The following is a 25487-nucleotide window of genomic DNA, read 5'->3' as shown; positions in this document are numbered from 1 at the left end:
GATTTTGTACATGATCTGGTACATACATTTTGCTCTCATCACATCGATGAAAGGGCAAAACTGACTGATCAAGCGATGAGGAGATTGATTGAAGGCCGTCTGATAAGTGGATCTCCTGTAAAGATGCTGAGCCGCTACTCATCAGAGACAGCATAGGGCACGATTGTAGAGATAGAGATTCAATAGAGGAGGCATAATTATTTAGTTTGTATGTAGAAGACAAGTTTGATGCCTCAAGTAACATGAAATTACATTGTAATGGTCAATCTTCCAGACGGTGTAATGCCTTCTTTTCAATGGAATAATCTGGTCTGAAGTAGCTAAAAAAAATGCCATAAATCTTCAGTAAATTTTATGGCATTCAGATTCCAAAGTTCTATGTTCAACCAAAAAAGACTCAGCAAATAAGTTATGTCCTTCTTCACTAGTTTCCCTAATCATTATTTTCTTGTACTCCAGACAATATTTTTCTTTACCCTCAGGTGCAATGTGCCTATTCTTCTTTTTAGCTTGGCCTCCTTGTTACAACAAATCATATGGCTTTAACTCTCTCTCTCTCTCTCTCTCTCTCTCTAACAAACATACACACACGCACGCATGCAAAAGAAAAACAAAACCTTAAGTACTAAATATGGGGGATTCCAAAAATTGACTTCATATTTTTTACCAGATGCCAAGTTTTTTGGCATTTTAACTTTAGGCAGATAGTTTCTGGTAAAGAATTCGAAAACATGTGCAATCCCCTTCTCATATAAACTGTGGTTTCTGCATTTTAACTTCTTCCGGAAACATATTCCATTTTTTCAAGACAATTATTCTTTGGAACTCCTGTAAACTATATAACACAAATGGATTGGTAAATTAGTAATCTCTAACTGTAGTTATTGCAGATTCTGCATAGAAGTGGCATCTTAAGTGCCTGGTTCTCGCGATCTACCTTAGGTTCCTAGCGAAAAACAAAAAGCAATCTAATCAAGTATCTCATCGGTGCCTGTTGACAGACTTAAAAATGATTCTACCATAGAAATTTTTTTTTTTTTTTTTTTGGGGTAGGCATTCTACCAAAGAATCTGTTGCTGCCTTGAACTTATTTTTATGGTGAAGAATATAAATCATTTACTTCGACAGTTGAAGGCATTTGATAGGCAACATATGTCATCCCGGGGTAAGTTGATAAATTGTACCATTCTTGTATCTGGTGCATACCCCCAGCACAGGGTGCATCATCCAGGATATTGAGCAGGGACGGGACTTGGAGGAACTGGGAGGGACCACTTACACCCCCAGAACTCCTAGAATATTAGGTTTTCCACCCTCAGAAAATTATGAGTTCTTAGTAATATCAATTCAGATCAAATTCTTTTTCTCGAAAGGACTTCAGAGAAATTTATACTGCTTATACATCCAGATGTGTACAAATTTTGCCATCCTGCATATTTTTGAGTGCTACCTAAATGTGTTTCTAATAGGTCTTGTAACATGTTCTCAACCACAGAACCAAATTAGTAAGAAGGCCAGTCACTTTTAGGATGAAGGCCTAGGAGGAGAGGGCACTAGACAACTAGTCAAAGAGTTTGTCAATGGTAAATCTAGAATTAATTTCCACAAAAGTGTGAAGAAGTGAGGAATTCTCGAATTTGCTGCCCCCCCCCACTAATTTAGGCACCGTCTACATTCGAATTTATTTATAATTTAGTCCTTGTAAAGTAAATTGAAAACTTCAAATGTGTCAAGGGTTCGAATCCACTGGCCTATATTTAGACCTTATGAGTTGGGGACACACAAAAGACCTAATCACAATTATGATATGAATACCGCATAGTTTGGGTTTTGAGAGGGCACAAGGTTTGATCTATCTAATAATTGCTAGGATAAGTATATATCTCAATTTCTTTCACTCCTATGCTTGCATTAGAGATGGCAATTTGTCCAAAATTCCAATTGAGCTACCCATGCCTAACAAAACTTTGGATGGGACGAGTTTACTAATTTTGAGTTTGGGCTTGATATGAGACTAATTCCATCTATATCCATCAATTATTGGGAATATTTGAAAAATGCTTGCATATCCATTGGACCCAAACATCTCACCAGAAAATTCTTGTTCAAAAAACTCCCATTAAAATGATCTGCAAACTAAAATACGCCTCCAGAGACCTCGATGGAAGAAGAATGCACAACTGCAGTCTTCGCAGAATCAAGCCATCTTCTGTACCATCAATCGTGAAAAAGAGAGATTTTTAATTCTTTGACAAATCGTATTTTTTTCAAAATGGAGAGTATCTTCTTTACCATCTTTGACACACCATACTCATATGGTTTTTTTCTTGGCATCATGTTTTGGGTTTGTATCCGAAAATTTTGCAATAAATAGCACAAACTGAATATATATGTCTTTTTGTGGTCACGTTTTGTAAAGCAATATAAAAGTAAATAAATAAACAAATTATACAGCTCTTTGTTATATGGGTTTAAATATACTCTGCAATATGAACTCATAAGATTGCAACTAGACTTTGGCAATACCTAACTTCTGTGGAATAGTATGTAGTCTTACTTTTTGAGTTCTTCTGGAAATTTTATTTTTTATTTTAATGAGGATGATAAATGTTTAAAAAAATGTATGAATTCTGTAGCCAGGTATGAGAAGGGAATGGGGTCTTCACCATTTCTTGGTTAGAAAGTGCAAGTCATTTCATTTATTTATTTATTTTTGAGCCTATCCATGCCAAGTTTGTAGCACAGATTTTGTGTGTTCTTTCTGGTGGAATAGTCATTTGATATGTCAAATTCATGATCAGGCTGGTGATGATGTTGTTACTTTATTTGTTGTTTAGTTTATCCTTTTCTTAGATTATTTTGAAGTGGGATAGAAGATAGAGTGCAGCTTACAAGCACCGATTTGTTATGGTATGCAGGTACTTGGTAGCTTCATATATGACTGAATACCAAATAGATTTGGATATTGGATTGGATCAATTTTAACTCATCCCAAAATAATTCCGTCCAAATTAATTTCAAAATATATATAAATAAAATTGGGTCTAAACTCATATTACTCAGTCTCATCTTATATTAAGCAGATCCCCCTATCCTACCCATTTTACAATCTCTAGCTTGCATTAACCAGTTACCTCTAAAACCACAAACCTCAGCAACGGTTAAAAACCCCAATTCTCGGCCTTATCGGATTTCATACTTTTCTGGCTTCACAGGGATTTATATACTCCCTCCGTCCCACTTTGATAGTGCTGTTTCTTTTTTCACACAGTTTAAGAAAAAGTAGTTAACTTTGTTGGAAAAGTAAATTTAGATTGCTATTTTTCTAAAATACCCTCACATTAAATAGAGTACAACTTTATGGGAACTTGAATTGATGGTAAAAAAAGAATCAACTCTCATTAAATGGGGTAGGTTTATAGTAACAACAACTTATATTGAATAAGGGCATTTTTGGAAAATTAAAATACAACTACATTCTTCAATTGGAAAGTGAACTACAATTTGAGACAGGCGAAAAAGGAAAACAGGACTATCAAAATGGGACGGAGGGAGTATTATTTTTTGATGGACCAAGAAGCCAGATAAGTGCTGTCAGTTTGACCCATTTTGTCTTGAAAATGATGAGCATGAATTTGAGGGTTCTGATACACAGATTTCTTCCGAGGACATGAACGAGATGTGGTACAAAGCCATCTCCAAAGATGACAGAAGAATTCTTGGCATTGTTAGAGAAGTCGTCTATAGTTCCTATTCCACATTACCATGGCATCTACGACCATGACTCCCATTTTTATTCCCACCCCTTCCCCTACCTGCCTCCATTGAAACTCGGCAATTATGCTGAGATATCGATCAATAGAATCTTTTTTTTTAATTTATTTGATAGTAAGTGGAAGGTTTTAAAATTAAAACTTTTTATTTATAATCTCTTTCACCTTATCACTCAAATCAATTCAACCCTCCCCCAATTGTATGCATGAAAATGAATCAATAGATTTTTCCAGAATGTTTCTTGAATCCGACAAAATGAAGGGTATGGATTTGAATTTGAGCAAAATAGATATATATTTTGAGGGGCCTGGATGTGAAGTTCTCGTACCAACTACACCCCTAGATTATGCTTTGGTTTATTCAGATGCTGAATTTTTTGGACTGTGCGTCGTCACTGGGTTGAAGTCCTACTACCATTTCTTTTCTTTGTTTCTTCTTCTTCTTCCTCTATACCAACCTTCCTTCTTTTTTTCATCACAGGCGCACAAACACATGAAAAAACTCTTTTCTTCGTTATTTTTTTTACTTTCTCTCTCTTTGCTTACCATCTTTGTTCTTTTTCCATTTTTCTTTCCCCTATATAATTTCCCCCCATGCTAGTAATTACCAGGATGTGGCCTCACAAATCCCATTTTGCACACTTTGGAGGTAAAATTGTAATTTAAACTGTTGAAAAATATTTGGATAAAATAGTAATTTAAACCATCTTGGAAAATATTTACTGTACTTGATTTACACTTGAATTTAACTTGTTTATATCTAAATTCAATTTAATTACACCAAACTCTAATTTTTGGATTCTTGAAATGATTTACATGGTGCGAAATTGTGTCTCGAATAAAACCATAAACCTCAACATGGGTACAAGGGCTACTGTCCGGTCCACCTAGTAATTGTTAGGGTGAATAGTTATATATCTCCATTTCTTTCACCCTTTACTTGTAATTACCGGTTATCTACAGAACTGTAACCCTCAACAAAGGTGAAAAATCCATTTTTTCGGCCTTCAAGATTTCATACTTTTTTGCCTTCACAGGTCTTCGAATATCAGTTTAGATGGATAAAGCAGATGAGTTGTTTCACTTTTACCCGTTTAGTCTTAAAAATCATGAGAACGGATTTGAGATATTTCTTAGAGAGAACTTTTTCAAGGGCCTAGATGCCTCATAGTTGTGGTACGAAGCCATATCCAAAGATGACAAAGAAGATTTCTTATATATGAAAAAAAAAAAGGTGAAAAATGGTTGAAGCTGCTGTCCTTCTAGGAAATTTGGCATGGGGTTTGAATTTAAATGGAATTTAGTCCTTGTAACGTAATTAAAGCGCCTTGTTTAGATTGTGGTTTTCCGTATAAAATTTTTTATATTTTTTAGGGATGGCAACGGGGCGGGGTTGGGGCGGGAGACCCCTCCCCCATCCCCCGCCCCGCTGCCTACAAACTCCCCCCGCCCCACCCCGCTTCTCTCGCGGGTGCTCCCACGGGGCTAATAAAAATTTGTTGTATAATTTTATTATGGTTAAATTTAGCAAATAATCAAGTACTAAAATATCAACACATCATCAAATTATTATTCAATATAATTTTACAATTGAAACTTATAAAAACAATCAAATAAAAATTATTTGAATGCAATCCAACATGATGAAATAAATATAACTAAAGTAGTCAAGTTTTCACTTTTGGCACAAATACAATCACTAATTCATTATTGTGCTTGTGCTTTTTTTTAAAAAAAAATGTTATTGTATTATGTGTAATTAGGGATTAGTATAAATGTATTTGTAAATTTAGTATAATCAATTAATAATTTATATTAGTACACATATATAATTATTAGTATAATTAATAATATCAATTATATTAAATATACTAATAGACATTATATAATACATATAACTAATAATATCATTATCATAAGTTTGTAACTAATTAAATTATATATTATATATATAATTATATACATAAATATTTTATATATCCGTTTCTAAGCGGGGGGAAAAAAATTCCCTCCGCCCCCGACCCACCCCCTACCCCAACCCCCTCCCCATTAGCCCCCCGCGGTCACCCGCCCCCATTGCCATCCCTATTTTACTTTATATATATCAAATCTTCATAATACAATTTTTTTGCAAAAAAAAAATCCTAAAAATAACAATCCATTTGTTGGCTTATAGGATCCACGGGCCGGGCTGGACAGTTTGTGGATCTCATGGCACCCGAGACAACGAGGCCACAACTATGAGGTTGGATGGTATCAAGAAAGCAGAACATATAGGTACCAGTCAACTGAGAAAGTTTCATTGGTGCATTAGTAGCCACCCCACAATCCCACTATCTTTCCCGATCCGCTTGTTAGGGTACGGATGTTTGCCCAATTTTTTTCTCCCTATACTTGTGATTACCCGTTTCCTCTAGAACCATAAACAACATCAAAGGAGAGAAAAAAGGTTTTTCGAATTTCAAGATTTCGTTAGTGGCAACAAGAATATTCCCATACTACGTATTTTAGATGGATAAAACAGATGAGTTGTTACAGTGTAACCCGTTTAGTCTTAAAAATCATGAGAAACAATTTGAGTATTTTCTCACAAAGACCTTTTCCAATGACCTACATGTATGTATTGTGGTACGAAGCCATATCCAAAGATGACAATGAAGAATTCTCGTCCTTATTAGAGAAGTCGTCTATTGTAAATTACACGGAAATCAGCTACGATTGAAATTCGGCAAATATGCAGAGATATCGGTCAGGACAATCTTTTACTATATTCATGCACATAATTCCATAGGTTGTGCTAGGGCGTTCCTTGAATCCGACAAAACAAAGGGTATGGATTTGGCAAAAATAAACATGTATTACGGATGGCTGACCATTTTGGCGAAGATCAGGAAGAAACTACTCCATTGTATTATGCTTTAAAACGGTCATCTCGTGAATTTGTTGAATTGTACATTCGTCATGGTGTTGAAGTGCCTCCAGGGTCACTAGTTTACAAGATTTCGAAAATCAGGTACTCCCGAATCAGCAGTTGCTTCATACTTTCACTTGAAGGACCTGTGTTTCAAACTTTTTTCCAAATGCAATTTATTGTGGAGCATTCTATATTTTCTATTAATTGTCTGTAATAGGAGAAAAGCACTATATTAACCCTTGTTTCTTGATATGAGTGCAACATCATCAAATTCTCTGATGAACAAATTACAATCTAAGATCTATGACTATATTATGTCAACTATTCTCATGTCGTTGTGTGTTAAATTAGAAGCATAATTAGGAATTTGAATTTTGGAGTTCTGATCGAAACTATTGCTGTTTAGTCATCAACTCTTTTTGAGGAATAAACAATCGGAAATACTCACAGAGAAACTTATTTTGGAAACTTCTAAACACATTATTCAAGTATCCATATGTATGTCTAAAGATTCATTACATTAGTATTTATCTAAAAATAAATTTTTTTAGGCATTTGCAATTTGTTCCCTTATGCCTTTTAAATTCAGAGTATTAACTTCATAAAGGAATGGCTGCATGTTCCAACATCATTGAGAAACTGGAGCATCTTGCACCAAACTTTGTAAAATATGGTTCTCTTTTGTAACAGTAAATTTGATGCGCACTAAAAAGAAATGAAAGAGGATATATGTTTTTATTTGTTTTGGGATATTTTGATGCTCTTCTGTACTATATCAGAGGGAATGCCCTTTTCTGTAGATTTGATGGAAAACTGCAGGAGTTAATGTCATCATCAACTCTGGAAACAGCGCTTAAATCCATTACCTTTCTTTGTCTTCCTCAACAGGTTTGCTCTATTATCTTTCAAATGATATTTACTGTTCAAAGATTAAATGGAACGCATTCTTTAGCCAAAAAATTTTGTCTGTGCTTGAAATTTTGGCAGAGGAATTCAATGGCCTTCATCAGATCACTAGTGCAGAGCACAAAGGCTGTTGAAACAGCAACTGACCTTGCCATGTACCACTACGTCGAATACCAGTCAGAGCCAGTCCTCTGCATGCCAGTGCTATTAACACTAAAACCAGATCTGAGCTATAGAGTCAAATATCAGGATGATTACATTTTATTTACTGCCAAGCTTTTGAAAACTAGTTAATGGTCAAGCGCACGATTTGCTGTGTGTTGGACAGCATTCAGCTTTGTCACTGTAATTTTTGCAGTTCTATTCATGTTAACTGAAATGGAAACAGACCAGTAACATGGTTAGTATTTCACTTAATGATTCCAGATTTTGCTGCTTTCGTGCTAGAAGACTACAAAAAACGGAAAAATACTATGAACTACTGCAATTTCTGTAGTTGATGTAGTATTAATTTGTAGGTAACTCTTTGAATTGTAGTTATGCTGGTATCGTTATAGTGCCTCTAATCTCACTATCAGGCATTATGGTCATATTACGTTCCAAAGTCTAAGTTGAGTAAGAGAGACTTTGAATTTCTAATCACGCGGATTCTTGCTTAGTGCTACTGCTGATAGTTAAAACAAAAATTTCCACCATTCTTACTGTAGATGAAGTCTCCTTAGAACTCAAGGACAGAGGTACGAGCCCATAGAACAGATCCTGTTCAAGTAAGGTCATAACTGTAGATGAGTCTCTTTTGTTATTATTGCTGGTATTTCTCGTGTCTAATTCTTTTAACCGCCCCATTTTATAGTTTTACTTTTTTTGTCATGCCATCAATAGTATAACTGAATTACATCAAAATATGCTTATAGATGCCCTTAATTTATCATTCGATTCTTTTCAATAGGAGCTAGGAGTTTTGTCTTGCTAGGCTTCTTATAACAAAGTAAGTTAATGCATTGCACTGATTCATGCAGCAAAGAGTTGGCCGGCAAGCAAGTGCTTCTCCTGGAACAAGGCTTTATCACTCTTCTGCTTTGTTTAAGGACATACAAAATTCATGTGGTAATTGCATCAAGAAATTCAAGTTTCCACCCCAACGTTCAGAAAAGGTAAAACTATTGAAGCAAAGCTTGAGAAGCGTCAATACGGCTGGGTTTGTTCATAATTCGTTGTGCAGAGGATGGCCCTTCATTGCCTCATGATTTAGGAGGACTCTACGCATATGATATCTGCAGTTTTGAAATATAAACAAACCCCATTTAGCCGTTTTAATTTTTGAATTTGTTATTTGAGGTTAGACTTAGGACTGGTGCTATAATTGGTCTAGGAAGTCGTGATTGCATTATATTTAGGGTAAATTGCATGTAACCCCCTGTGGTTTCATCTGTTGCCACATGATCCCCTAACGTTTTAAAATATTCACTTCACCTCTTCTATGGTTTTATGTAAAGTGAAAATTTGACGAAAAATATCTATGTAACATTGTTAGTTGAAATATCAATAGTGCCCTTATTTAAATGCTAAATTAATAGATGACTTAACCAAAGGATAAATGCAAAAATCACAGGGGTTGAAGTGGATTGATATTTATACAAATTATGAGGAGATTATATGGATATTAAGATTTTATCACACGCACCTATAAATGCCATAACTGATCGTGCATTCCTTTTATTTTCTACTTTACATAAAATCACAAATTTTGTAAAATCGAGGGTAATAAGCAATTTACCCTTATATTTAGATCTAGCCCATTTCTTTGGGTAGGTGCCAGAGAAGCGAGTGTTTTACTCGTGACTTAAGTGGATTAGGCAATGTTTTCAGAACCAGACCGGACCGGCCGGTTCGACCGGTTGGACCGCGAACCGGCCATGTCACCGGTCCGGTCTAATGCTAAAGCCGGAAGTTCATGGAGAACCGTTGAAATCCGGACAAACCGTGTGAACCGTTTAGAACCGTGAATCGACGATTTTTTAAATTCTTTCAACAAAATATCAAGAATGGTATAGCTATGATTCGAATCTGGGTCTCCAAGTTTGCATATGACAATCTTACCGCTAGACTATAGTTAAGTTTGTTGAGAATTTTACTTGACTAAAAAATATATTAAAACATCAAGTTCTTCTCTTATTTTTTTTTTCAATTTTTTCTTCTTAACCATTTTTAACCCAAATATCCACAACAAGATTTTCTCAAGTCTTCACCATTATTATCAGGTTATTATCTTTAGCAGATTGTAAACAAGTTGAAAATTTCAACTTTTGTTGTTTTCCAACATCTTGGTAAGTTTAATTTTTTTCTTTTCAAGGTTTTTTCTTCTATATTATTATCTTTAGTTGATTTTTTTGCATTTTCTTCTTTTTCCCCTCAATTTTCATATGTTTCCCTCATTTTTGTTTTATTTTTATTTGATTAATTAAGGATGAAATTTTTGCAAAAGTAGTGCACATCTGTGTAGGAATTGGGTTGGAATTACAAATGATAACATTGGGTTGGTCAAAAATATGGTAGTTGGCACATAATCGAAGCTATTGATAATTGAATTTAAAATAATTAATGGTATAGGATCATTGAATTTAATATAACATGTTAATTAGTAATGTTTAGTAGCAATTAATTTTTTATGTGTTTAACTGTATATTTGTTTTTCAAAAATTTTTAGTTTTTTTGAGTTTGAGCAATTAGATTTATATTTTTATAATAAAATTTTAACTTTTTCAGCTTAAGTTGATGAAATTGTGAAGGTGGTGTGGTTGCTTATTATGCCACTGATAAAAGTTTGCTATTCAAATGGTTTGTCTTAACTTGAATTCTTTCATGGATTTTTTTAAGGGTTGTAAAAGAATTTCAATATTTAATTTATTTATTTTTTGTGTTTTTATTTGTGATAATTGGTGAACATTTGGATTGTATCTATTTATGTTTATAATAAATTTATGAAAACTTGTGGTGAATTATGATATTTTAATTATATTTATCATTCCATGTTTTATGTATAACTTTTAGAAAATTTATTATTATCATAACTTAAATTAAGTTATGTTGGTAAAGTTCAAGTGTAGAATAAAACCTGCTTAGTACTTAACACTAAAAAAAAAAAAAAAAAAAACAGAGAACCGTTGAACCGGCCGGTCCAACCGGTCCGACCGGTCCGACCGTGAACCGGCCACCTCTCTGGGTCACTGGCCGGTCCGAGTTTAAAAACATTGGGATTAGGGGCCAAAAATCTTTGGGTAAGGTAGCAATTTCTGCAAGGTTTGATTAAGTGTATAATAGCTTAGAATTAAGAAATTTTTTCAACGACAGTTGTCTTCCTTATAGGCATACCAAAAGGAAGTATCTGAAATCGAATGGCTATAACTGTAGTAAATTGAATCTTTATACATTTATTCTCCAACCTATATTAAATTGATATTGTAGAACTCCAAAAATTCTACCAAAAAGTTATAGGAGATAAATTTCATAAAATCAATATATATGAAGAATTAATTTACACACAAAACAACATAAATATCATCATAAAAATGAGTTTATAAGAAATTTCATAATAAAATACTAATTTCCTATTTATAGATGAATGACAACCTGAGTTTATAAGAAATTTCCTAGTAAAATACTAATTCTCCATTTATAGATGGACAGCAACTCGAGTTTATAAGAAATTTTCTAATAAAATACTAATTCCCTATTTATAGATGGATGGTAACCACAGGAATTTTCTTGACTCCAACCAAATTACTAAATCTTAACTTGAGTATTCCAATTTTTATAGATGGATGACAACCAAAATCTTAACTTATATATTTATAGATGGACTGAAAACCAGAAGAAATTTCCTAATAGAATACTAATTCCTAAATAATAAAATTTGATTCTAATAGAATTACTAAAATTTTAACTTGGTTCAAACACAGTCAAATAATAATATAAAATTTTCTATTTTTGAGTATTCGTTTAATATGCCAACATATATGCCTTCAAAATTATGGTTGTGGATATGCTCAAAATACAGCAAATTTTGGATAGAAAATGTCTCTAGGTTTTTCCCCTACCAATTTTGAAACAAATATAATTCCTTTCTTTTTCTTCTTCCGCAATTATAATTGTTAAGTACAATTTCATCCTAAACGAAACTTGTTGCCAAAGCTACTATTATAACGGCTTGAAACCCTCACCAATAATATGCAAAATTCTTGACCTCACCAAGGAATCTCAAAGCTTTCGATTTGGATTCATGGACTCAAATCAAGCAAGACGCGTCGATGGAAGATCATCAACAGAAGATTCAACTAACAATGATGATCATCAACCTCCCATACCTATTGATGAAATAGACAAGATTTGTGGCTTTGAACCTTTTAGTCTAAAAAATCACGAGAAAGACTTCAGGGATTTCTTGAAAACCAAATTCTCAAAAGAATTAGACTCACTATTGCAACAAGCAATTTCTAAGGATGATCAAGAAGCCTTTTCGTCCTTGCTGAACAAGTCAACTGTGATAACTGAGAAAGATTGGTGGTCACGCCCCACAAGGGATCAGGCACTGAATCTGGGATATGCAGAGGTTAGCATAAAGAATGTTTTATGCTATATATGCAGGAACAAGGCCATGAATTGTGCCAGGGTTTTACTTCAACCAGGCTTCGGCGTGAATGTCAACGTTCAAATTCCATGGCATGGGAGATTAGGACGTCGTAAATTCGTAGATGAAACCACGCCTTTGAAGTGGGCTGCGGCGGAGTTGAATTCTGAATTTACAAAATTGTTTCAATCCCATGGGGCTCGAGTAGATGAATCTGAACTTCAGATCGCTATTGCAGGATTTCGGTATTGATTAATTTAATATTACATTTATGTACAACTTTGTGTACTATCTAAATATTGCTTTGCAACCTTCGTCCTAAATTAGAAGTTGTAATTACATTATTTTTGGAGGGTTGTAATAGCTTACAAACTATTAGGCAGTAAAAGATCATCCAAGTTCTCTTGATTTAGATAAGCTAGTAAAAATTTATCTACTAGGGCAATTAATACAGTGGCCATATGCCTCATAAAATAATAAATATACTTCATAATTGGGGGATTTTGTATTATTCTTCTGAATATAATACGCATTATTTGTCATTTTAACTTCAGTAATTATAAATTTGATGTTGGCATATTCTTTAGCTATGACAAAAATTTTCATGTACCGACCAAGTTTCTAATTGCAAGAACAAAAAGATAATTGTTTAGCGTTTAAACTTTACTTGTTTCATTCGTCTAAGTGTTAACTTTAGAAGATTATCTTTTAACAATTCATAAAAAATCCTTTGTGTATTTGAATCAGCACAACAGACATTTTAATAAGCTCTCATTCAAGAAGCATACATTTGATACAAGTTATTTTTGGAATCTATGACGTTTGACAAAGTCAGGTTAGGTTTGTTTATAATATTGGAAACTGCGCAAAAAAAAAAATAATTGCAGAACAAGCTCGGTTTTTTTTTTTTTATTCAAAACTGTTTTCATTGTCGCATTCTCAATTGTTTTTGGATTTTTAATTTTTAAAAAATCCCATTGAAAATTGAAATGACTGAAGGTAAGATATTCTATTTAACTTAACCTTTGTAATATAAGATAATTAACAATGCATATTCTTTGAATCTCATGATCTTGAATAAAGTGAGAGTATTACTGCATCATAAGCTTTTAGATTATGAGTTTTGTTTTTTGAGATTGAGTTGATAGTCTCTATTTAGTACTCAAGAGAACTTTTTAACGAACATTCACTGGAAGAAGTATTTATTGAAATTTTGTAAGGTTCACCTTAAAAGTCTCTCATTGGATATCAATCAATTTTCATATATTCACACGAACATTCTTATTCACTTGGCCAGTGTTTTTCATTTTTATTTTTTCGTAGACTAGTGTTATTTCGATATTGTTTTTAATGTCGTTTAGTTGGCTGATACATCATGAACCAATTGGTCTCATTACTGTAGCAAGAAGCTCAAGTGGAGAAGAGATGAATCCGTGGCCAAATTGCTCCAAGAGTTGCGCTCCTTAGAAGATGTATGATCATTACTTATATTCTTTCTTATGTGTGGATCAAATTAAGTTTCCATGTTTTCGAATAAACTCTAATTTGATTGAATTCTTACCACCAGAGAGAAGATTTGAACACAATTAAGCGGCTCACAAATGACAAAAGTGTTGTTGAGAGAACCTTTGAAGTTTTCTTGAATGATCTTTCAGTCGATGGTGTGGCCATTCTGTTGATGGTTGCTGGGGAGAAAGTTCGGTCTCCAAAATGTGCCCAAGTTTTTGAAGCACTGATCAGCCAAAAAGAGAAGCAGAGTTATCATATAAGCGATGATTGGAGAGCCATAAAAACGTTGATCAAGTTGTTTCAGGGAGTTGATCATCCAGATATGAGCCATAAGCAAGGGGATTCCGAAGTAAGTCTAGGTACTGTGGCGTTTATATCTGCAGCTCTTTTTGTTTGGTTTTGTTACATGAAGTGAAGCATAGACCTATGTTTTAGTTTCATATTTGGCCAGTCCCCAGTTGCCAACACTGGAATAATTTTAAGAAGCAGAGGACATTCTCTGATTGATTGAAATAGTCATTTTACTTGAGTTTTATGGTTCTTTTTTGTTGAGGAATTGAAGCCACTTTAAAAAAGCTAGTATGAGGAAATGGCCTTTTGCCATCAAGAATACTGAATAGTGAATGCATAAATTTTCTAATTGTTTATGAACTGAGTTTTCTTTTACTTTTTTATGAACCGCATCAAATTTTTACGCAAACGTGCAACATCAGGAACCCCTTTAGTCAAAATTGAATAAAGGATTACATTCCATTACCTCAAAACATTAAGGATAAGTTACATATAATCTTCCTGTGGCATTTTATATTGCTACGTGGCCCCCAAAGTCTCAAAATAACTACATAACCCTCTTGTGATTTTGTATAAAGTTGAAAACAGATAGAAAATATTAACACAGTTACAGCGACTGAACCAAACACATTCTAATATTGTGCATGATGATCATAATATTCACTTAATCTCCACACTGATTTGTATAAATATCCACTTTCCCTCCATGTGATTTTAGTTTTTATCCACATAATTCTCCCATGATTTTATGCAAGTGGGTCAAACTGTTGTTCAATTTACTACTTAGATAAAGACTATGTTAGGCATTTCAACTAATCACATTATGGAAGTTATTTTTCATCAAATTTTCACTTTACATAAAATCATAAAGAGGTCATGTAGATATTTTGAAATATTAGAGGAATGATGTGACAATCAGTGAATCCACAAGGCAGTTATTGTAATTTACCCAATTATTAATTAGACATCCTGTTAAATTGAGTGCTTTAGCAATATTTTTTCCTGGCCCAAACATTTAGGACCAATTGGGTCTAGACCATAAATATCAAGGACTGAAATATCATTTTTGCCTCATGATAAAGTAGGGTATAGAGCTACACTAACCAAGTTTATACGGCAACATTTCACCATTGACCAATTACTCTTTTTGCTTCTTAATCGAAGTTCAATATCCTTGTGGATGGATAAACCCGATGAGTTGTTTAAGTTACACCCTTTCAGAGTAAAAAATCACGAGAAAGAGTTTGAGCATTTCCTTGGAGAAAAAACTTTCCAAGGACCCAAATGCATTAAGGTTCAAAGCCATTTTGAAGGACGACAAAGAGGCATTTTTTGTCGTTGTTAGAGGATTCCATGGTTTGCAGTTCAGAATCGACATGGTTCAAAAACAGATTTGCACTGAAGCTTGACAACTATGCAGAGAAATCGATCTCTAAAATATCTGGCCATGGACATATTCATCAAGCCATAAATAGTGCTTGGGCACTAGTCGAGCAAACAAGGGGAGGGTTGAAGTTGGATACAGCCAGTATAGATATATTATATGGTGGCTGACGATTTGGACCATCGTCTCCATTGAAATCTGCTAAAAAAAATCAATAGACAAGAAATTATCTTGTCAATTTTTTAGGGCAAATTACATTTTACCCCCAAACAATTCAGTGTTTTTGTACATAACCCTTCTATGGTTTCAAAAGTTATATATAATCCTCTTATAGTTTGGATTAAAGTGTCAAAACGATGAAAATGATCATTAGCAACGGAACCTTTAAAAATATCGAAATTACACTTATTTAAAAATTAAAATGGTTGAAGTGACCAAAATATATAAACATAATATATATGACATACTAATTCTGTATGGTTTTATGTTTTACTATATAACACCTTATGGTTTAATGCTTTACTATATAACCGCTTTATAGTTTTCAAAATATACACATAACCCTCCTATAGTTAATAAATAATTTTCAACTTTACATAGGGGTATTTTTGATATTTTAGATGGCTCCATTATGGATTGTAAATTCAGTTACTTTGATACTTTAATTCAACCATGAGAGGGTTATGTATAGTTTTTAAAACCATAAGGGAGTTATGTATAAAAATACTAAACTACAGGGGTAAAGTGTAATTTGCCCTTTTTTATTTATTTCTTAGGACCCGTTTGGGATTTTAGTAGCTAATAAAAAAGTAATGCATGTAGTAGACCTTTAAATTAAAGCACTTATTTGAATGCTTTAAGTGCATTGTACTAATACATACTTGGAAGTACATATTGTGTTAAATAATGTGATTTGATTTTTGAAATGTATTTATCTCTTTACTGAGTTTATATTATAAAATGATTAATTTTTTTTTATTTTTTAAAGTACATAAGCTATTCTAAACTCAGTAAATTTGATTTTTTCTAAAAACGCTTTTGATATATAAAAAAAAATTCTACTTTTAATTTCACGGGATGATAAACATCTAAACATTGTATTGTTGATATATACTCACGAAATATTTTATTGTTGATGTATACTCTACCATCCTACCGTGTAGGTAAGAAGTCTTGTTTAACAATATATCTGTATCTTGTATAACTAGCTTTGAATTAAATTTCTGGGTTTTTTTTCCAGAAACATTAGAATTGAGCCCGGGCAATGCGTCTTAGAAAATTTTGACCAGTCATATTAGTAGTTTGGACTAAAACTGACTTAAAAATTTTGATTCAGTGTTAATGTTGCAGATTTGCGACATCTAAACGAGAGTTCGTTATAACATGTGTATATAAATGAAAGGGGCGCCGCCTTAAATAATGAGAATTAGGTGACTTTTCAGCAAATTTTTTAAGTGAAAGGTTGCAGGTTAACTAAGGTTCAGAACATTTGGCCGCTATTTGTCCGACGACCGTAACTTCCAGACCATCATGTTTTCGTTTTACAAAAGGTCAGCTCTATAATTAAACTGGATTCCTTTAGAAGTAATTTAGCAACAAATCATATTCGTACAAATTTATGTATGCTTTACATGGCCATAAGAATGATATTTTTCCGTTCGTATCATTCATATGAAAGTAAGGTTTATAATCAAATTATAACTTATTCAAATGTGATGTATATAATTGAAGAGATTGATGAGTTAACTGGTTGTATCACATGGGAGACAGAAACTATTTCATAGAAAAATCTGCTTTCATTAAATGTATACTAGGGATGGCACCCGCGCTCAGCGTGGGAGTTGTAACCTGTGTGAGGGATGTAGCTTGTAAGCGGAAAATGCAATTAATAGTGATGTAGTTGTAAGAATTGCTATGGTATAGTTTGTTGTTTTTGATAAACTGATTAGGGTCACAAAATTATTGCATTTTTAATAAAAGTTTCAAAGTCATTTGTTTTTATTTTACCGTCGCACAGGATTTTTTTAATGGCACTAGAAATGAGTGAAGATGAGGATATTAAACACAGGGATTGTGTTATTCAAAAATAATTACAATTCTAGTACATCAATATATGCACACCGATATACATTCATTAATTGGAATAATTGGTTTGGAAAGTACCTTGATCAGAAAGCGGGAGCTGGACAAATCCTTTGCCTCACAATTGTACCTCAGTTGCTGCCAAACATGGAATTGCAAGAATACAGTTACAAATATAATTAGAGCTTGTAAACTGTAAAAGATTGTGATTGTTTCATTCAGAAATCCGATATACACACAGATAGGATCTACCTGAAAAACACAGTGGAAGGGACCTTACCTCTTTGGGGATCACCTTGGTAATATAGAGTTTAAGCAAGTCATGCAACCGTTATGTGTGTTAACAGCCTGTATTATTGCAAGTTAGGAAAAAAACTGATCAACAAATGCTCTAGAAGAGCAAACGGCTTTCAGTTTTTGTTCATGCATGCCTTCCAACAAGTCCCGCATCTTCCAACCATTAGTATTGTAGTAAAGAAGCAATAATTGCTCACTGTAATGTCCCAATTCATCACATCAGCTGAACTCATTTGGTGGAAAATTCAGAAGCCAAAAAGCTAGCAGTTACACTTGCACAATAAAGGTTTGAGTTAATGTTCTTCTCAATGATGGTTTGCAGCAATGACACATCAATGGCAAGGGCTGCTTAGAAGAATAAAGCTGAAACAACAGCTAGTACGCTACACATCGGCAGTGTAAGCATCACCCTTTGCCTTCCTTAAGGTGAGCCATCAATGACTCAGAAAAGGAACGTTTGGACTATGAAATGGTCTGGCTCTGACATGGGGGCTTTTTCTTTTTTCAAAATTTTCATGACATGAACTTGAAGTTATTTCAGTTTCCAATCATTATTCTCAGAAATTCCAATGGGGTCAATGTTTTCAAGAACATAATAGAACACTCTTATTGCAGCACTGAATTGGCCTTTCTTCATCTTGAGGATAACTAATTGCATAATAGAACAACCATGAATAGTACCCCTCAAAACCATGCTAAATACCTAGCCAGCCCGGCTGCCGGAAGTGGGCGAATGCCCAGATTGAACATTACTGTAATTAATAAAATAAGCATAATCTTGGCTGCTACGCTCATAACCATGCTTGTAATAGTTGTAGAAGGCAGGTTCAGGCAGCTGAGAGGTAGTGTAATAGGTGTTTGGACCAGCATAACCGCCATAGCTGTAGGAAGAGTAAAGCTAAAAGAACAGAGCATCCGTTGAGATAACGGCTTGTTTCAGCTCTGCTGTCATTTTTCCCTCACTGTCTTGAGCGTGTCGTGTCATCCATGGACATTCAAATGTCAACTATAGCAGGCTGTTGAGAACTTGAGATAATTTTGTTTAGCACAGTCAAGCTGAAACAACTAAGCATCGGCAGTGGAAGCATCAAGCCACTAAAGGTAGGCTGGGTAATGTACATACCAATACACCTAAGACTGCTAGTACCCTAACATTAATGACTTGTACACTGGTACTAAAATGCCTAATGTACCCCTCAAAATGATTAGATGAAAATTATCTAACAGCCACACAACAACTCCTTTTTATATATATATATAGGATATGTAATAGGTTCCTAAAGATTAAACTACTTATAAGACTAGCAAAAATTTTGTACACTGCCCGAGTTATCCAGCCAATTTAGGTGGTTAGTTCTGTGGTCTATGGTAGGAGATGCATATGGCTGATTGGAAGGGATGGATCTAGCATTGGAGTGGGGATTTGATCACAGCCAATTTTTTAAAGTTGTTTAGTTTTGTTCTGCTGCTGCTAATGTTTGAGGCTAGTATAGATTTATATTATTGAGTATATACTGTCTCTGTGAACAATGCTTTTCGTATTTTTGGTTTGACCGTAAGATTTTGGCCTTCTGACTATTTTTTTGGGCAAATTACATTTTCCCCCCGGTAATTTGGTGTTTTTTGGATAACCTTCCCATGGTTTCAAAAGCTATATAAAAACCCCTCATGATTTGGATTAAAGTATCAAAGTGACAGAAATAGTGATTTGTAACGGAACTTTTAAAAATATCAAAATTACCCTTATAAATTTATGACACACTAACCCCCTATGATTTTGATATTTTATCATATAACCTCCTTATAGCTTAATATTTTACCATATAACCCCTTATTATTTTCAAAATATACACATAACCCCCATTGGTTAATAAATAATTTTCGACTTTACATAAGGGTATTTTTGATATTTTAGGTGACTCCATTACGAATGACTAGTTCCGTCACTTTGACACTTCAATCCAAATCATGAGGGGGTTATGTATAGTTTTTGAAACCATAGGAGGGTTATGTCAAAAATACTAAATCACGGGGGAGTAAAGTGTAATTTGCCTTTTCTTTTCTCAAATGACCCAGTTTAAAGTGTATTCTTTTTTCCAATTTTGTTAGTATTGCCTGTCTAGTTGTGGTCATTCCTTTGAATCAAGCGCCATTTAGGTGAATGCATGAAAAATTGGCAGTTGGCAACGTTTTTATGTAGGGCAATTGGAAACTGATCCAAGAAGAATTCCTAATTCCTTTTCATATGAAAAAGAATATCTGCCAGTGAAAATTCAGAAACTTAAATATACTTTTGAAAGTAATCTTACTGTAGATAGATGGGGTTATGTACTTTTACCATAACCACTTCCAAGGTTACTTGTGCAGAATGCGCATCACAACTGGCCGGATGAAATCTGCTATTGACTGATTCCGGCAAAGTGATAATTATCGAGACCATACTTCGGGAATCCCCAAAGACAGATCTCGTGTCCAAATTTGGTTTTCGTTTTGACGTTACTATGTTGATTGTTACTTCTGGAGGGAAAGAGAGGACATGTAAGGAGTACAAGAATCTAGTAAAAGGAGCTGGATTCACTGCTTGTAAGCTTGTCTCTCAGCGTTATGAATTGAAGTTATGAACTAGCCTCTATGGCGGTATAAATGTGTATGCACAAGTCAAAATCTTTTCCCAAATTAGTGTTTTTTTCCTTCCTTTTTCATGGTTTTCGTCGTTGATCTAGGTCTGAAAAAATGACTTGAAGTTAGGAGTTTGAAAATTCTTATGCTGAAAGGCTCTGAATGTAAACGCGGAAAATTTACAAAATCAGCTATAATTTCATGTTTTTAGTTACTGCAGACTGGTACAGATAAAATTTGGAAGTAACTATCAGGAACTTTTTTTTTTAAGGTATAGTATATAATAGGTGTAAAATGGTGCGTTTCTGAAAGCATCGAAGCATGATCCAGAATGTTGGCGTGCCATCTTGTGAAGGGCGATAGCAATAAAAGGGCAATTCTTCTCCCAACAAAAGGAAAAAAGAAAATGTGAATTCTCGTTTGTTAAATTTTAAGTTCTTTTCTTTGGCCTTCTTCCAATTTGGTGCCTCCATTTCTTAATTGTTTATAGTTTGACCCTTATCTATGACTAATATTTAGACAATATTGTCACATTTACATGGATCGATGTACCTCACATTTGATTGCCAAAATTGCATTTGCACTTCAAAGAAAACCATTAGAAGCCATTCAGAGGCAACAAGTAGATAAATAAATAAACATATTATAGTGGCATTTTCAACCATAATAAAGGATTAATGCGTAGAAGTGAAGTCTAAAAAGCATGCAAACACATAATTTCGTTGTTATTAACAGCTATTCTATTAGTAATTCACGAATAAGATACCAGATTAGGGTAATTTATACTTTAGAAGTTAGCATCCTATGGTTTAATGTTTCATCACATTTTTATGGTCTCAAAAGTTACACGTAAGTCTCCTATGCTTTGAATGAAAGTGTTGAAGTAATGGAATTTTTCTTTCTTAAAGACATTAATTGAAATGTCAAGGGTGCCAAAATGTCAATATGAAAATTGTTCGTTAACCATAGTTGATTATGGATTTGAAACTACATGAAGTTTACGTAGAAAGTGCAAAACTATAAGGGAACAAAATATAATTTATAACACACTTATATTTCTTGCCGCATCAATCATTTTAGTTTTCAAATGAGGTAATGCTGAAATTTCAACGTGTTCAATTGGGAAGGGTGATTTCGATCAATTTGACACTTTAATATATAGCACGAGAAAGTTGTATATGGATTTTGAAACTGTAAGAAGGTTACATGAAAATCTACTTGACCATGGGCTTAATTTATATCCTAAAAATTATATAGCTCAATTAGCAGCCCATGATTGCATAGATTTTTCTTGTCTACTTACTTTTGAGAGTCACTCTTTTATGTGAAATAAGTTGGCTAACTTTGAATAGGTAAGGGAGCAAATGGCAGAAAATAAAAGTTGCAGGGACTAATTGAGACAAATATAAAATAAAAGGACTAAAGTACCAAATTAGGCAAGACAAAAACTCAATGTGCCTTTTCTGCTACTCTTCTTTTCCGTAATCTTGATTTATTAATAAATATATCTGAAAGCTTCTGTGATTTGGAAAACCTTTCTAACAGTTACATACGGTCTTTTCCTAAGTTAATGTACCCTTATTAATCTGATTTTCTTTAAAATGTTATTGCAAAATTTGAGCCCTGGAACTGCAACTGTGAAAATATGACATTGCCATGAACTGTCACTGATTTGCTTCCAATATATCTAATAGGCGATGAATACCTTTTCTTCTTATGCTGTGCTTTTCTTTTTCCCCTCTGTTTAAAGTTCCAATATACTGGTGCAGTCATCTCATCACTAAACTATCAGTCCCACAACAACATCAACTCTTAAAATAAAAAAAATTTGGTATAGTAGTCCGCTTCATTTATCTCGTAAACTGATCAACCAACTGCTAATAGCTGCAAATGAAAGAATACTAAAGTATAGATCGATTTAGGAATATAATCCTTGGTTTTAGCATGACTTGCATCCATTCCAGGGAATTTCTGTTTTACAATAACATAAGAAATCCAGACATTCACTCAATTTCTGTCAATTCAACCCAAAAAAAAAAAAAGCTGCATTTGATCTCTGTTTCATCTACGTGATTGTAGATTTTCAGTAAACATGCTACTAACAATCTGTTTACAAATAAAGAAAAAGAAAAAGACATGATTATCACACCATAAAGAGCGTATATCCACACTGAATCAAATTTTACAGGAAAATAAAACAATCCAAGGCAATAAGCGGATTGTTAACATCTTCCACCACCATTGACTCCACATCTTGGTTTTCCTCCTTGTGTCCAACGGCAATTGGAGAATTCCTTGAACCAATCTGTTGAGCGATCAAAGCCTCCCTACTCTTCAAGATTGTGTTACTTTTACCCAGATCATAACTTGGACTAGGCGGAATCCTAAAACTGTCTTTCCTCATGATTGAAGAAGATGTAGGAATAGGATTAATGGAATTTGCTTTAGGAACAGCTGCTCTTCTGGAGTAAATCTCTTTTGTTGTATTCATCGGTGAATCTCTAAAGCTGTCGCCAGTGAATCTTCGACTTGGTGAAGGCGATCGCATCATCAAAGTTCTGCTTGGAAGTTGATATGTAGGAGAAGAACTCACCTTATGTTCAGGCTCTTTCCTGAAGCTTTTTTGTCTGACAAGCGTGGGCGAATTTGCTCGAGCTCTTTTCTTTGGTGTTGATACCCCATGCCTCTCTGGAATCGCTTGTTTGATGGGCAAATCAAACTTGCAAGGATGAACTTTACTTGACATGTTCATATTAGACTTCTCAAGATTTCCTTTGATCAAATTCCTGCCAATTATTTGTGGATTTTCTTTCACACAAGACCACAAGAACTCGTTGGAAAATGACCTATCCTTGGAGACCGGAATCGAAGATGAACACGACGACGAAGATGATAATGACGAAGCCATTAAAAATCCACTGCTAGTGCTACTATTAGCACCAGAAACAGAAGAAAATGAAGTACTAGAAGCAACAGAAGGGGATGGGGAAACTGGATTCTGAATTGGTAAAGGTGGTTGAGAAATCACAAGCTTTTCTTGAACATGGCTAAAATCTTCTTCCATGCAATTGCAGTCTCTCTTGAACTTCTTTTTTGGCCTGCATTTGCTAATGCAAGAGCCCATTTTTGCTTGAAAATTTTGAGATAATGTCGCTATACAAATGTTTGATGGGTAGACATTGACAAATGACAAAGTGATTTATGTGTATTGGATAAAATAGTTCAAGAGAAGGTAAAGGACTAAAAGCTGTCTTTACCTTTATTAGATTTTGAATTTTGTTGCCGCGTATTAAGCCGTTGAACAACGGTTACATTAAAAAAGCTACGACTGTCTTTACTTTTTTTTCTAGCTTTTTGTAACGTGTCTTGGTGAATTTGTTTGCAAATTGAAATCGTTCACCACCGCTTAAAAAATTAAAGGAAAATAGTCAAGAAATGAATAATAAAATGGAGCAGATAAAAAAGTTATAAGGATAAGAAAGAAACAGAAAAGAGTGTAAGAATTAATTCAACCAAAATGTCAATGATTTGTTTCAGTGAGGGAAAAAGAACAGTAAAGAAATTGTTGACTTAGCCGAAGAATAGTTGCGACTCAGACCATTGAAATGGGGTAATAACAAGGCCAAATTCTACAATATTTCCTTGTGGTCTTTTTTGAAATATAACAAAAAAAATTTTTTTTTTTAAAATTTTCTATAGAAAAAGTGAAGTAATGATTAGTGAGTACTGTATCTCCACTACCTAGAAGTGACTTGCACAACTTGGTCCCTGCCAACTTTTAGTTTATATTGCAGTGTAGTTTTCAAGTTCCACTATTCTTTAGAATGATTGTAATGGATTTTGTAATCTAACGGTCCAAATTTTGGGAGAATCGGATTACATTCCACTTTTTAGTTCACTACTCTTTCTCCGTGATTTTGATTATTATATAACAATCCCAGTTAGATCTTAAAATTATTCATTTTCCAATATAATTTTTCAAAATAACAAACTAATTCAGATTAGTATGATAAACTTTACCTTAAAAAAGTTATGACATGCTCAGGAACATATTGATTCATGCTTTAGCCGTTACAGATCAAAATTGCAACTTAATTTTCTTTTTGGCACTAAATCTAACTCACATAGTCACATGTGTTACCTCCGTTAGGAATTGCGAAATTCGATCCATTAGTTGTACTCAAATGGTAAGAATTAAGAAGTTCAGAGACCAAATTTGTCTTGTGGAGGAACATTAGGGACCATAATGGCCGACCTCCTTAACATTGAGGATTTATATGCAAATATCTTTTTTGGCCAACTCTTTTTAGTTTTCTGAAGGGTCATATCGATGTAATTCGAATTTGCTTGTTACTTTTCCGTGTATAATTTGTAATGGAAATGAAGTATCGAATTAGATTAAGCCAATCAAATATGACAAAACGATTTTATAGCACAAGAGAATGAAGCCCATATATTTGATGACATTTTATGGCACAGGAAAATGAAGCCCATATATTTGGTGGCAGTGTTCTTTAGGTACCTTGAACATGTACAAGAATTTGATATTTCTCAAAGGATTATCTTTCTATTGCAACTCGAATTTGTTAAAATTAAATTGTGAAAACAATATTACAACTTTAGGACTAGAGGTGTCAAATCAACCCACTTAATTAAATTTATCCATACCCGCCCATGAATAGATGGGTATGGGTATCTTAAATTTTTGTATATGAGTATAAATGGGTTACCCAATAATACCCATTTATTAAATGGGTATTATTGGGTAACTCATCAAACCCAATTAACCCATTTAAAATTCTCTTCCCCTAAATCTCTTATTTTCCTCCACCCATTTTTTTTCAAATTTTTCATTTTGTCATGATGTTAACTACTTTTGTTTCATTATTATTATTATTTGTTGGTTTTATTTTATTATTTTGTTAACTTGCTCAGTTTTCAGCATTACCAATTTATGATAAATTTGAGCCTCTTTTCTTATCTTTCTAAAATGAAATTTTAAATTTATATATGGAAAAAATGTTGGGGGTTAAAAATTTTTGGATTAAATTTTTATATTAACTTTTATAGTATTTAGTTCAAATT

The 25487-nt window shown here is 33.7% G+C and overlaps 1 protein-coding gene across 1 annotated transcript; it reads right to left on the bottom strand.

The window, feature by feature from the left end:
* Nucleotides 1-18486: 18486 nt before the first annotated feature.
* On the bottom strand, nt 18487-23526 carry LOC113750848. The gene is made up of 2 exons (XM_027294787.1): nt 22589-23526; nt 18487-18664 (listed from the first exon to the last, which is right to left on the bottom strand). Exons 1-2 carry the CDS (start codon nt 23524-23526, stop codon nt 18487-18489), a joined length of 1116 nt encoding a protein of 371 aa, XP_027150588.1.
* Nucleotides 23527-25487: the final 1961 nt, after the last annotated feature.

Source organism: Coffea eugenioides, chromosome 10 (genome assembly GCF_003713205.1).
Source record: "Coffea eugenioides isolate CCC68of chromosome 10, Ceug_1.0, whole genome shotgun sequence".
Lineage (NCBI taxonomy): Eukaryota > Viridiplantae > Streptophyta > Magnoliopsida > Gentianales > Rubiaceae > Coffea > Coffea eugenioides.
This window is presented reverse-complemented; position numbering and strand designations above follow the sequence as displayed.

Excerpts from the sequence above, each read along its gene's own strand:
- LOC113750848 (XM_027294787.1), bottom strand. The coding sequence starts at position 23,526 with ATGGGCTCTTGCATTAGCAAATGCAGGCCAAAAAAGAAGTTCAAGAGA. Across the intron at positions 18,665-22,588 it reads TTGGATTGTTTTATTTTCCT|CTATGGCGGTTATGCTGGTC; the intron begins GTAAAATTTGAT and ends CTCTTCCTACAG.